This window comes from Balaenoptera acutorostrata, chromosome 17, assembly GCF_949987535.1.
Source record: "Balaenoptera acutorostrata chromosome 17, mBalAcu1.1, whole genome shotgun sequence".
Taxonomy (NCBI): Eukaryota; Metazoa; Chordata; class Mammalia; order Artiodactyla; family Balaenopteridae; genus Balaenoptera; species Balaenoptera acutorostrata.
The window spans coordinates 51,213,517-51,228,531 of record NC_080080.1 but is presented as its reverse complement, the minus strand read 5'-3'; the positions used below and the strand labels follow the sequence as shown (position 1 = coordinate 51,228,531).

The 15,015-nt window shown below is 33.2% G+C and overlaps 1 protein-coding gene across 1 annotated transcript in view; it reads right to left on the bottom strand.

Annotated features, from left to right (window-relative positions):
- MMP16 (matrix metallopeptidase 16) overlaps positions 1 to 15,015 on the bottom strand; it is a 340,143-nt gene that overhangs the window by 175,015 nt on the left and 150,113 nt on the right. The window contains exons 2-3 of the mRNA XM_007181293.2: positions 11,364 to 11,512; positions 1,347 to 1,469 (exon numbers count right to left, since the gene is read on the bottom strand). Of these exons, the coding sequence (XP_007181355.1) occupies positions 1,347 to 1,469; positions 11,364 to 11,512 (272 nt within the window). The remainder of the gene's footprint in view (positions 1 to 1,346; positions 1,470 to 11,363; positions 11,513 to 15,015) is intronic.

Genomic DNA, 15,015 nt, shown 5'->3' with positions numbered 1-15,015 from the left:
GAGAAACTATGTGAGTGTGTATACTGGGGGGAGGGGGTGCAGTGAGAACTATTCATACTATCTGCTGAACTTTTCTGTAAACCTAAAATTGCTCTAAAAATAAAATCTACTAATTATTTTTAAAGCTGGATATATTCTTTTATTATTTCTGAAAAATTATCTAGAGCTTATTCTGGGTGTTCTGTTAGAAAGAGATACAACTGTGACTATAAAAGATAGTTTTATTTCTTTACAGAGCCTTATATCTTTTATTCTCTTTTATTACCTTACAACTGTAAGTAGTTGCACAATGTTATTGGATGGAGGTAGAGATAGCAGGTATTTTTTGTTGTTTCACTTAACTATATGTTTTCCCAACACCTCATGTTACAGTGGTCATATTATATGTGAAATACATAATGAAGCTGTAATTTTTGTTTTTGTAGATGCCATTTTTCTGATTAAGTATCTTTCTTTGCTTTGATTCCTAGTTATCATAAATGGAGGTTAAATTTTCTTGAACGCATTTCTGTATCTGTTAAGGTGATGATATAAAGAACTTTCTTTAATACTCTATATTACTCTTAAGACAGAAGGGAGGCCAGCCCTGGTTTTCTAAGTTGGGTTGAATGACCATGGTTTACATTTCTCTTGCATCCTGTTCCTTCTCCTTCAAAACAGGCATCACATTTATATGATTGTTAAACTTCTCCCCATGACTGTAAATTCCATGAGGATGGATGGAATCCCTATGCTTTATTTATTGTTATATCCCCAGTACCTAGCACTGTTCTTTGTCCAAACTGGTACTCAATAAAACATTGTTCAATTAGTTAATGAATGAATATGAACTAGCAGCAATTGCCACTCCAGATTGGAAGATACTCTCATCCCTTAAGCATGCTTCATTGAAGACAAGAAAGGATGATCCATTTGCATTGTTGCTAAAAAGATAGAAAGTTAAATGGTTGCTCTGATACCAAAAGTTAATTAATAATTCAAAGATATATTGTTTAAATTGCAGTTATTTATATACTTTATTATTTTATAATTTTTTAGATTATGAATACTTGCTAAAGAATGTTGTGTGTTAGAATACTCATCTGAAAGTCTTTCAGAATATTAGCATTCATTCAAGAAGCTGGAAGGTCTAGTTTACAAAAGTGTTTCAAGAAATGTCTGTCTACAGGGTCTCCAAATGGACAATTTATTCTCTTCTCAATTGCAAGTTTTGTTTTTTTTTATGTTAACGTTACATCACTATATGTTACCATGTAGTCAATGTGCATAAGATCTCAAACAAAATGTCAAAATACATAGTTTTGAAAAATTGAAAAGAAACAGTAATTCATCATTAGCTTTTATACCTGTAAGTGATGTGTTTGTGCTGCCACTTCTGTCCTGTTAACGCATACCGCTTTCGACGAATATTAAATTTTGAGCTACCTCTTGTCTGGTCAGGTACACCACATCGAGGCTTCTTCATCCAGCTGCAAAAAGCAATATCTTCCAGTTATTTACCAACAACCCTAATCATTAATTTCAAAAAGAAATCCATTGAGAAGTTATGGCAGTGGTAATAAAAACGGGAAAACATAAAGGAGAATTTTGTCAGTTTTCTTGCAATTTGAATCTAAGTATTGTAGAAAGCATATTTTTTTTCCGGAATGATCAAGAATCACTAGTTTATAACTCATATCCTTTAGATAATTTTTCTCTCTAATTCATTTTGAGCTAACTGTAAACTAAGGTATTCTGATGCTTCTAACTAGAATCTGCTGTTAACAGATACATGACCTTGGGAAAGTCTCATTCAGAAAATGAGACTTTTAAAAATAAATTATCACTAAGGTCTCTTTCAGCTTTAACATTCAACAATTTAAAAAATCTATTACATGACCTAAACTCCAGGAAGCAAGAAGATATAAGCTACTCTCTTCTAGCTTAAATAGAAGGAAATTGTTGTTTAGAATAACATTTGCCTTTCTCCACTTTTTTCTTCTTTACACTTTAAGCATTACCCCAATTTTCAAATAACAGCCATTCTCTTTGAACTTTTAATAGTAACTGAATTCACTGCTTAAGAAATTTTTTCTGAATATAATGTTTAGTATGACACCAATAAAATTTAAATATTAACATTGGGAAAATAAAATGCTGGTTTTGATTTATTGATTTTTAATATTTATATAGACAGTTGTCTAAATTTTTTTCTAGAGAATCTCATTTGACCATTGTCATGTATTCTATGTAGTCTTGCTTCTTGTCTAAGGAGAAAGATTGACATGATTTTTATTAGTTTTTCTTTAGTGACTCAAAATGGCTTTATCATCCATTAGCCCATTTAATTTAACAATTACAGAACTAAAGCAGAATTTGTGTGGCGTTACATGCTTCAGAAAGTGGAAATGAGCAAAATAATCAATTTTTGTTATATTTCATCAAAATTTTCTATACTCTTTAAATGGAAAATAATTGACTGCAGAGATGACTGTCTAAAGATGTCCATTTCACGAAAATGACTGAAATAGTTTACATGTTACAGGGATAAATCAGCTAACTAGCTTTTATAAACATAAGAATAACATCATGCAACAATGAAAGCATGACTTTTACTTTTTAAGAAAGACAACACTTTTCTGATAAGCATTGTACGTTTCTCCTTTTTTATTCTGCTACCAGTAAAAATGTAGACATTGCAGTTAACAGACTTAAACTCCATCCTAGTTTATGATGCATTGTAGAGTTACTTCAGGAAATCACTCTTTCCCTTTATTAAAGTCTCCAAACCAAATGAGATGTCTTGTAAATGCTAATGCCTAGAAAGCTATTCAGACCTATGGAACTGAAGTCTCTGGAGCCAAGAATTGAGACCTTTTACTTTTAACTAAAACTCCCAAGACACTCTGAATTAGCGGTCCCCAACCTTTTGTGGCACCAGGGACTGGTTTCACGGGAGACAATTTTTCCACAGCGTGGGGTATGGTTCAGGTGGTAATGCGAGTGATAGGGAGCAATGGGGAGCGGCAGATGAAGCTTTGTTCGAAAGCCACCGCTCACCTCCTGCTGTGCGGCTCTGTTCCTAACAGTCTGTGGCTTGGGGGGTTGGGGACCCCTGTTCTAAATCACTAAATTTGAGATATATTTCACTAGACTGTAAAACACTAAGGGGCAGGATATCTACATACTCCCTGTACCTGTACAACCCCTAGAATTTAAAAGAGGTTTAATAAATAGGTGGATAGGGACATTTTTTAATGAAAACATATTTTTATTATATTCTGTAAGATCTAGATACATATTCAACTGACAAATATTAAGCATTAATGGTTAATATTAATTAATTAATGATAATTTAAGTGGCTTTTATCAATGGGTATTTCATTAATCATACTCTCAACAAAAATTATAATATTTCTTAACCAAATACTTATTCTGACATCTCCCTGAAAGTGCTGAGAAAAATAATTATTAAATATGACTAAATTTACTTAATGTGGATGTGATTACACTTACAGTTAGCTAAAGAAAGTATTGAAGTAAACACTCTAGGGAAAGAAATAATTTTGAAATGGATAGTGGGATAAACTTTGACAATTTGTATTTATCCTGATACATTATCAGAGGAAATATGTTTTCAATGAGGATATATTCTCTAAAATTACTTTAACAATACATAAAGTTAAAAGATGAAGACAGCCATTGAAAACATTTACATTTATTAATGTAAATTTCCATTTTAAGTTGTGCATATGTTGGACCTAGTAAAAGTTTTCTAAATGAAACATTGCATCTTCCAAAGGACAGGGGTTTTAGGGATGAGTATTAGATTCTTATGCTGAAACATATCTCTGCTAAATTCCTTATGCATTTATTCAGCTTTTGCCCATTTCATATAATTTTTTCTTATGTTCCAACTATTTGTTTATATATTTACTCATTCTATCCTGATCCATTTATCTTACAATATTTTTAAGCTTTTATAATACACTAAGAGATATATGGAAAAAAAAGTGTGTATAAAAAGATAAGGCAAGGGGCTCTTGCTGAGCTCCCAGTCTAAGGTAAGACATTCATGATAAAAAAAAATAATAATAATAATACATTATAATTAGTTAAGTGTTCTCACATCTCCATCTAGCTATTTTGTCATCATTTCTAATTTTACATGTAATTTAAAATTATGATTTTTCAGCTCCAAACTTGTACCAATTCTTCTGATACCTTTTCTCAGCCCAAAGCCTTTCTAATGCCTAAGCCAGGTATCCAGGTAACATCTTCCACTGATCTCTATTCACATCCAATCAATCATGATGTAGTCTCTTCTGCCTCTAAAACTTCTCTGTATCTTTAACTCTCACCAGTGCCTTCTCACTCCTAAAGATAAATCTTTTCAAAACACTGATGTGTTTACTACATGTTCTAAGTATGAAATGCTTTTATAGACAGAATCTTACTCAGGCATACTTAGCCAGGCTGCCCCCCATCTCCCTGCTTCCCAAGATCCACACAAGTTCCTACAGAACCAAACCTCTTTCTGCCTTTGTTTACAGTGACCTCTGTCTGGAATACTTTTACCTCCTTGTTTACAGTGACCATCCTAATCCTCCTCATTATTCAACTCCCATATGTACAGTTTACCATCTCAACACAGCATGTATTATAGTGTATATTACAATGTGTACATCTCTGTCTCTGTCTTCTACTAACCTGCGAGTCAAGCCAGAGAGCCTTGTATGGGACCGGTGTCCAGTGAAGCTTCCAGTGAAGAACATGAAGCAAACTGTCTTCATGTATTTTTTTTGCACATACCGATTTCCCCCACTATCCTATGTGTTTCTTGAGGACTTTGTAACTCTTACAGCTCTGCGCCTTGAACAAATGCTTACTATGCAGAGATGTTGTGTGAAACTTTATATAAAATTAAATCATAATGTAGATGACTTAAGTGTAAGAAATAAACATAAGAACAGGCATAATGTAATATAAACTAGTAATTTAATTCAAAGAACACTTAATGAGGGTTGGTCAAGATAACTCTATGTTAACTTCACCAATATATGTACCCAAATATTCTGGCACAGAGATATTAGCAGGTATTAATTATCAAAATATGTAAAATCCCAAAAATATGATCAGAGCACATCGTGACACTGAATATGACACACAGTATCTGAACTAAATCTGTCCTTGGGATTTTTATGTGATTCCAAACGTTTGTTCTTTAATTTTATAAGCATTTGTTTCTTTCTCTTACAATTTTTAAAGTTCTCAGTGATATCAAGAATGGTCAGTGTTGGGCTTCCCTGGTGGTGCAGTGGTTGAGAATCTGCCTGCCAATGCAGGGCACATGGGTTCGAGCCCTGGTCTGGGAAGATCCCACATGCTGCGGAGCAACTAGGGCAGTGAGCCACAACTACTGAGCCTGCGCGTCTGGAGCCTGTGCTCTGCAACAAGAGAGGCCGCAATAGTGAGAGGCCCGCGCACTGCGATGAAGAGTGGCCCCCGCTTGCCGCAACTAGAGAAAAGCCCTCTCACAGAAACAAAGACCCAACACAGCCAAAAGAAAAGGAAAGGTGTTGAAGTGTATGTGTGTGTGTGTGTGTGTGTGTGTGTGTTATTTTCAAGTCGTACTTTTTGTGAAAGTATCGTTGCTAAAACACTTCTCTTTTCAGTGTGTCAACACACACTCATATACCTGTGCTTCTTTACTGACTCGTTTGCTAAGAATTTTAAGTTGACATTCCAAAGCAAACAAAGACATGGGGAATGAGCACTGGGCTGGGGGTGGGGGTGGGGCAGTGAGCTGCAAGAGAGACATTTTGTAATTTCAAGTTGTAATTCACGGCACCACCCCAATTTTCATAAATATAATACTGATATTCAGTATTGGTTTAACTGTTTAGAATACAGAGCATTTTTAAACTAGTTTGGTGGATCATTAATGTCTTTGTTTAAATTAACTCAATTTAAAAATGAAAAATATCTAAAAATCAGTTCTCTTGTGAGGAGTTACATTATAAAAGTTGGAAGCAGGGATCCTAGAGCCAGACTGCCAGGGTTCCCATCCAGCTTCACTGACTCACAAGCCCTGTGTTATTAGTCAGTCTACTGTTTCTTTCTATTCCTTAGTTTCCTCTTCTATAAAATGAAATGATTGTACTATTATTGAGTTAATGTGAGGATTAAATTATTTAAGTCATGTGAAATACTTAGAACAGGTCCTGGCAGATAGTAACTGCTATTATTATTAACTTATAATACTTAATATTATTTTTAAAATATCAGGAAGTAGTTATACTAGTAGTAGTAGAAGCAGCAGCAGCAGCATACAGATATCTATGTTTCTACATTTTTCAGTTCACTTTGACTTGTATGTTGACATAAAGCACTTTGTTATTCAAGACAGGGATATTCCTAGTATTTTGATAACAAATATGCCAACAGACACATACTCTGTTTTATGTAAATAAAGTAACCATAATCTACTAAGGAAGTTTGCAGTAATGTTAAAAGCCACCATATAGGAAACAGTATCCATTAGCTTCAGTTAAAAAAGAAATTAATTAGTTGGGCATTCATGTCAAACATATAGGGCTACCCATTGCATGACTCCAAGAGGTTCCTTCAAGTTGTAGTCCATGCCCCTGATGCCCCTATAGCGGGGCTGCAGGAAAGCAGCTCCCCAATAGAATAAGATGGGAATGCCACCCTTTGGGGTTGGGGCTGTGCCACACAGTGGCCCTGTGTACATATATCTACCTTTACCAAGGGAAAAAATACTCAAAAATATATATTTTGTGCCTTATGCATTAGTAATCTTAGAAAAATATTCATCAGCATAATATATTAAACAGGTTTCTATCTTCCAAACTTTTCCAAGTTCTAATGAAAGGTAAGAGTAATACCTATGATTATAGTTGTCCCAAGAAATCTTTCTAGAAATTTTAAAATATGCTTATATTTATTACATTAAAAATCCTTAGGCTTTGCTTGTATTCAAGTTCAATAATCATGAAGAAGATTTTTCAAAGTAGATTAACTTAGGGCTTAAAATGTAGATAGGCTGATAGCTCACTCTGGTCCAGAGTTTCTTTTTTCTATCAACTCATTAACAGCCTGCATGGACACACATGTTATTCCCAAAGCTGAAACTGCAAAGTTAAAGTACTTAAAAACCCAAGCACAGAGAATAAGTGTATTAAGCCTCCATGATCTGCAATGTGAACAAAAGCTCTGTTAGAGTGTCACCTCTTTCTTAAGCTTTCACCTCTCACCTTTTACCTTTTGGAACAGGGCTGTAAAGACCCTGCTCATTTAACTGTTAACCAACCCTCTGTAGCTACCAAAATGTGGATTGACCCATGCTATAATGTTATAGTTTTGAGTACTATTGTTATGTTAAAAAATAACAAAGAAAAAACTTTAATTACTGATGGATCTATCTTTTATATCCAAACTGAAAATGAAGAGTCTTAACTTGATAATTTAGACTAAAGAAAAAAAATCATAGAACATCTGGATAAGTAAACCAAAAAGCTTGTAGTTCTTGATATATCTAAATAAATACTTGAATTCCAAAATCAGGAGTTCAAATATCACTACAGTTTCATAATAATTCTTTGAATAAAGTTACTTATTCAGTCTTAAAATAATTTTTAATTAAGACAAATTTCTGGGCATGATTTAAATAAATTAAACAGAATTACTAAGATCATCCAGTATATATGTACAAATGTATATATGTTTGTATGTATACACACACACACACACACACACACACACACACACACACATATATATGGAGAGAGAGAAAGAAAGAGAGAGAGATAAAAACAAAAAGAAAGATCACCTTACAAATCCAATCAAGTACGCTTCAGGGCATAACATTGTGCACACATAAAAAGATAAACTAAAATTTTAAAATACTTACTATTAATATTATAAAAACATATTAGACTCATTCTTATTATTGCCTTGTTATCCTTTTCCGTCCTTGCAAAATACTGCATTTTTATGCATAACATAGATTAATTCACTTATTAAGGAATTTAAGTGAGCTTGCTTACTAAAATTAGCTAAGTAACCAATAATTTAAAAGAACCATTGCAACATATGATAATTAGCTCATTTTGGGTGGGGACGGTATAAGTATTTACCACTACTATCTCTCCAACACCAATGTTAATTAATTCAAAAGCTATATAATATGCCACTTAAGGTAATAACCAAATTTGTTGCTTGAAAATGATTAATTTCTTCAATGTAATATAAGGATTATTATAATTGGCATCATTACTTTTAATTACCCAAGAATTATAGATTGAATCCATCAAATGTCTGTCTTCCAAAAAAGAATATAATTACTTAATTTAAAAACAATTGATTTCAACAAGAGTCTAAAATTAGATAAATGTTTATGGCATCTGAAAATGAATCCTAAGACATTATTTTAATACTGATTAATAATTCTAGGTCTCTAATTTTACTACATATTTTATGTAATAAGACTTAGATGAAAAAATTCATACATTATAATTTGACTATGTAAAATAATAGAATGCAATTTCAGCATGGATTGTTACCACACATTCATTTAATATTACAGAAGCACAGAGAATTGCTTAAGTAGCATGATTATAGGGATTATACTTACAAAAATGGTACATAATTTGAGCTGAGTACCCTGAGCAACAATACCCCAAGACTGGGGATACATCAGTGGAAAAAATAGACAGGAAGCAAATGAAGCTGCTTCTAGTATGAAGCAGGGTTTCTAGTATGAATGACAATGAGAATGACACAGAGGACAGAGGAGGCATCACAGTCTAGGAAGGGAAAATGATGAGGGTTTAACAAGGCTTTAATGGGTTCACCTAGAAATAACTACCAAGTGTAACACTCTCTTTAAAGAGAAAGATGCGTTTTTAATTTCAAAGTAACTGAGTTAGAACAAAACTCTTTTAAAGAAAAAAACAAAAAACAAGCAGAAAAACTGGTTGGTTTTAAATTTAAGGCTGCTTATTTAGTTGATCTTTTCTTTATAATGCTATAGCTCACAGAAATGTTACTTTAACACCTACACACTGACACAATCCTTTCTTCTGGTCTGGAATCTGAGCCCTGTATGCCAGGAAAAGACCCGTGTCTTTCTCGGCACCCCTGTATTTTTGCTAACCCCTTTCCACATGAAGGGTCCAAATAAATCGTGCACACATTCCTCTTCCATTATCTCCTGACAAAGACCTTTTTCTAGCTATTTTAGGAAATCAAACTTATCCTTCTTGAGTATTTTCAATGATTAGCAGGGGCTTTCAAAAGTGAGGGGAAACACAAATGACACCTTTTATAGGACTCCAATCTCTCAATTTTAGTATCTAGTAATAAGCATATTTAAAATAATTTGTTTCCCAAGTCACCATTTATTGTATTTTTAAAAACTGTGTCATAATTTCCAAAAAAGTGAATTAGAAGGTATCAGCTCTGCGTTAGGGAACAAGAAAGCTTGTCCAGAGCACTTTTTAAATTGTTGGGATAGAGAGTGTAATATAAATGTAGTTCTGTATTGTACACAGCAACAAAACACAGGGCTTGCTGGAGGTTTTCTTATTAATTTAGCACTATATTTATTTTGGATAAGAGGTATGTTATGACTTTAAATGAACTTTTGATAGTATACTATTAAGAGAGAATTGCAATGATTACAGGGCAGTAGATCCAAAATAGCAAAATTGTATTCCCAATATTAATAACAGGTTTCTCATTCTCACAGAATGCATTATATTAATTCTTCATTCTGTTTTCACAGACTCAAATCAAATTCAATATTTAAGTATCTTTTAAAAATGTTAGGAGAGGTAATGTATGTATGTATTTATTTATTTATTTATTTTTAACATCTTTATTGGAGTATAATTGCTTTACAATGGCGTGTTAGTTTCTGCCTTACAACAAAGTGAATCTGTTATACATATACATATGTCCCCATATCTCTTCCCTCTTGCATCTTCCTCCCTCCCACCCTCCGTATCCCAATTTATTTTTTCAAACTGCTTGAAAACTGTTTAATCTTCAAGCCATTGTTATATGTTTTTTCTGTTTTGATGAAATAGTATGACTAACATCATACTTTAAGTATTAGAAGGCAAAATACAATTTTAAAATTATATATTAAATTAGTTTAACATGTAAGAATTAATTATATATGCCTGAGTCCGGGTACTTCAGGTATTTAAGAAAAATGTGTCATTTCTCAAAGGTACACAGCATGGTATAGTGGAAACTTCCCCAAGTAAATGTCAAAAAATCTGGACTCTGAAGCTAGTCTGGACTTCACTTAGCCTTTGACTTTCAGGTTTTTACTTGAAAAAGTAGAGAGACAAATGTATTCTTATCTTCCCTATTGTGTAGGTTTACTGTGTGTTGATCATTATAAATGCTGAAGTAGATTTACTTTTGAGTATCAAAGACTCAATGAACACAAATAATTCTTCCCTGCACTAAAAGAATTAATTGTTTCCTCCTTTGTTGTCTAGAAACAATAATGCTGTTTCATAGTGTACTTGTGGTAAAACAATTTATGACTGTGTCTAGCTATACAGTTAACTTGAAGTTCCTTTGAAGAAGAGACGATGTCTTTTGAATCTGCATATGCCTCTTTCACAGATAAAATGCCCAGTAAAGAGTGACTGGTTGAATAAATAAATGAACAAATGATTGATAAAATAATAAATAAAATAACAAATATTATTAAAGAGTAGAAATAAGCCCTTTGTTACTAAAAGATTGAAAGCACAGACTTTTCAGTGAAAACTCTTCCCTTGATTTAACTAGTATGAGAATTGTCACTAGCAGGAAGCTAGTAAACTATTAACTGTCTCTCTGATTCCCTTCCCCTCAAAAACAGAGCCCTGATTTGCAGTTTCCTATTTTCCTCGGTTTCAATATTTTGACTTTGGTCAATTTCAGGTTACTGCTGTGATATCATTTAGGGAAAGAGAAGTGCACACACTACTCCCTCCAGCCATACAATCCAGCTCCAGCACATCACTGATCACCACTCTTCTAGTAGTGGCTTCAGCTGTACATCTACTTTGACTCCCATTGTTGGTATTTTCTTTCCTATTTTGAAAATGTATTGTTCAAGTTTTGAACACAGGTGTTCAAACACATTGAACACATTGTTCAAGGTGAGTAAACTTAATTTTGTGTTTTAATTTTTTATGAAATCTCAGGGGAGTGGAGTTAACATAGGTTAAGTTCCAAAGAAACGTTCATGAGACAAATCATTCCATTTGTGGTTGGTGGAGTTCACTAAGGGTTTTTCAGACCACTTAGTTTGGCTCAAGAGCTGAGAAAGAAAGAGTGCAGATGCCATTACTTACTCAATTGTGTTTCGGTCCACTTTTCCTGTCATGTTAATGCCGTAGAACTGCTGCATGGCAGCTAAGGCAGACTGCATGGTCTCTGCAGAGCGCAGCACCGACATTCTGGGGTCAGTCGGTGGAAGGTAGCCGTACTTCTGTAACCAAACCTGCAATAACAAGTACAGCTCCTTTTAGATCAACTTCACGAGTTAACAGTAATTTTATGGTAATTAATTTCTGTCTATAGTTGATTTTTAAACTTTATTTCCTCTTCTAAGGGCATATATTATTTAATTTTGTCTCTTTTTAACACATATTATGTAGTTTAGGTTATTTTAGTATAATTTCAGTGGTTGTTACAGATCTTTCTAACATACACACAAACTCTAATTGTAAAGAAAAAGATTAATCATTTGTCTCAAGCTTACACTGTATAGAGTACTATAGTGGATACTGGATAAAATCACAAATAAGATCATCCCTGCCCTCTAGGAACTCAACTTCCCCAAATGAAGATATTTTTTCAACAATATGACCCCACTGAGACATCTATGCTGGAAGGGGAAGTTAATGTGCATATGCCATATCTGAAATGTCATTTTCCTGAATAATTAACCACTGACTACAGCTGTTACTAGTAGCATCATCACATGTAGACCAATTTTTCTATAATGACATTTGGGGTATAAATTCTATGCAACTGGTTTATCCAATTGGAGCTAGATATCTTCAAGGACAGGGAACTGTTTTTCATGTAAAGGATATCCTTTCATTTATTTACAGTGACTCACTTCAAACCAAATCATGTAAGTGACCAAACTTTTCACATACAGATAAAATCAGACTATTTAGTTGAGAATATTTGGCCCTCTCCTTAAGGATACCATGTTTTTAAATCTGGTCTTCCCTAGGGAAGAGAGATTTGGGAGGATAGTGAGAGGAAGATATTAATGTTGAGCTCACACCCAGTCGTGATTACAGCCAAAATCAGAGTCATTTAAGGTTAGATTTTAAAAATAACCAAAACTTGGGTTATCTGGGGGGGGGGGGGGAGGGATCTCTACCAGAGAGCAGAGGCTTTCTAGTTTTACAATTCTATGCATTCATTTTAAATGCACAATCATATGTCCAGCTCATAGCCCATCCTGCTGTCCCTTACTTCAATCTTTCATAAGGCTCTAAGATTTCTTGAAGTGCAGGGAACTACCTGTCAAATTGAGAAAGGCCAGGTAATTCTGCCTTTGGCACAGAATAAAAGCTGTGCTATTTAATGGAAGATATTCACTAGTATGTGTTTCCCCTCCCACCTGAGTCTATTTTTCATATAATGATCCTATGAAGATGTAGCTTTCTCCCAATACCTGATACACTTCCATTATGACCTTACAATTAAAACACAAAAGAGTTATTTTCTCATTGAAAATAAACAGCAATTATAGAAGTTAAATTTCACCAAAAGAAACAGATATTAAACATATCAGCTTCTTAACATGTAAAACACAAGGTGGAATCTTTTGTGGTATTTCCAAGAAATTGATCCCCCAAAAGTGCAGCACAACCCCTTGAAAATAAGATAAAATATTTATTCTAAAACTATTTAAGGGATTAGCAAATGTATCACTGCCAGGAAGGTTTACTGTTGAAATTCCATCTAGTAAACTCATCTACCACAAAGTGAAAACATGCCCAGACACTCCCTTCATCTAATCTATAATGAATAGGCTGCTAGGGAAGACATATATTCAGTAACCTAGTCAACAGTGGTACAGTCTGAAATAGATCTTTTTTTTTTTTCCTGAATGAAGGAGACAAGATTTCACTGGCAATATATTATTTACTAGGAAATTCAATACCTATTGTCAACCAATTTCACCCAAATTAGATTTCATCGTGATTTTTAATAGTATACATGCACAAATATTCTGAAATTGAACTCTTTTTTTTTTTCCCATAACACTTTGTTTGCATCCATTTCTTACTTGCTATAGAGTAAGAAACCTTGTTGCTAGGTTACTCAAGGGTGCTAAGCTACTGTCAATCATGTTTGTGAGAACAGCAAAGAAAAAAGTTGTTAATAAGCCCTATGATTTACATACAAATAGAGACTATAAAATATATGAATTTTAAGTGCATAATGAAAAAATAGCATGCTCTAAAAAATACGTATTTGATTTATGCCTTAGTCTTTCAAACAATTGAGTTAGAATTACATAAAAAATGAATGGTGATTTTTCTCTAAGTTCTTTTTTATATTACATCATTCATCATGAAAGGCTGTTTTTCCAAATGAATAAGAAGTGAATAACTATTTTTAATTGTAAAATATCAGAAAGGCTAGGGGATCTACCATTTTATGATCAAAGTCTGTTTCTTGGCTGACAAATCAATGTCAATAAGATTATGTGTCACTTTGAGTTGTCCATTCTTCATACCATTGTTATTTGTTAATCAAGAAATCTTTTCTGACATCATCAATAATTGACCAGGAATAATTCTCAATTAAAATTTGTAATGCATCTTTCCACAAAACAGTGGAAGATCAAGCATGACTATATTGGTGTCACATTAGAGTATGAAATCAGCAAGGCCTCAATAACATTTCTTATTGAAGCAAAGCCTGCTGTAGACAACCTTACTCTAGGTCAAGGTAAAAAGCAAGTGACTATACCTACAATGCTTTCAAGTAGTAATTTTATCTTCAGTGCTATATATATATATATATATATATATATATATATATATATATATATATATATATATAATATCCAATGTATGAAATACAGATGAAAACAAATATCTGCTTAAATAATTTTTTAATCACCAAGGGGATATCCTCTCTTGAGTTTGCTTTTGTTTTCTATTATTTCATTTACGTTGTTGAGACCACAGAACTCTGAGAGTCCAATCATTTTTGGTATGATAGGAAAAAGTCTGTACCAAATAACCCTAAATAATAAGAAGCTAATGCTCTTTGTATGAGAATAATTTTATCAACATGGTGATGTAAAACTAGCCAAATACAAGCCGTACTGTACACTCAGCATCAAGGGTAGGAAACCACTCTGGCCAAAATTCATAGTGCTTTGTAAACACTGACATTTAAGTTACCAGTGAATTAAGATCAGGTTCAAAAAGTGAAGATCAGGAATAAACACTGGCTCAAAATCATCAAAGAAGTATAGGAGTCTCTGGTATAAGTAACCTTATTCTACTCTATAGAATAAAACATGTTTGTTGTACAAACAGAGCAAGATAGGTGGCTTAGTATTTCATCATTCTACAGTAGTGAACAATAAGAAGTTTAGGAAATTGGGATATGATAGAAGTGACATAGAAGAAACCTTTCTTTGTAACTTTTTTTGTTTTCTACTAAATTATAATATCTTATCTGATAAAAAATTAAATTAAATCTACAAAGTAAAATTTGAAGGTACACCTTATCCCTTAAAGACTATGCCATAGACATCCATCCTCATACATTGTTGTTTGAAATATATCCCTATTTTGTGCCTTGATGTTTTTTCAATGTTTTCAAATGCACATAATGGATAATTAAGGAAAATTTTCTTTATGTGTGCATTTGGGGGAAATGATATTGAATGTGTAGGGTCCATGTGAGGATTGAGAATATATAAAGCCACCAGCATAATTCTTGCTCAGTAAGTCATAT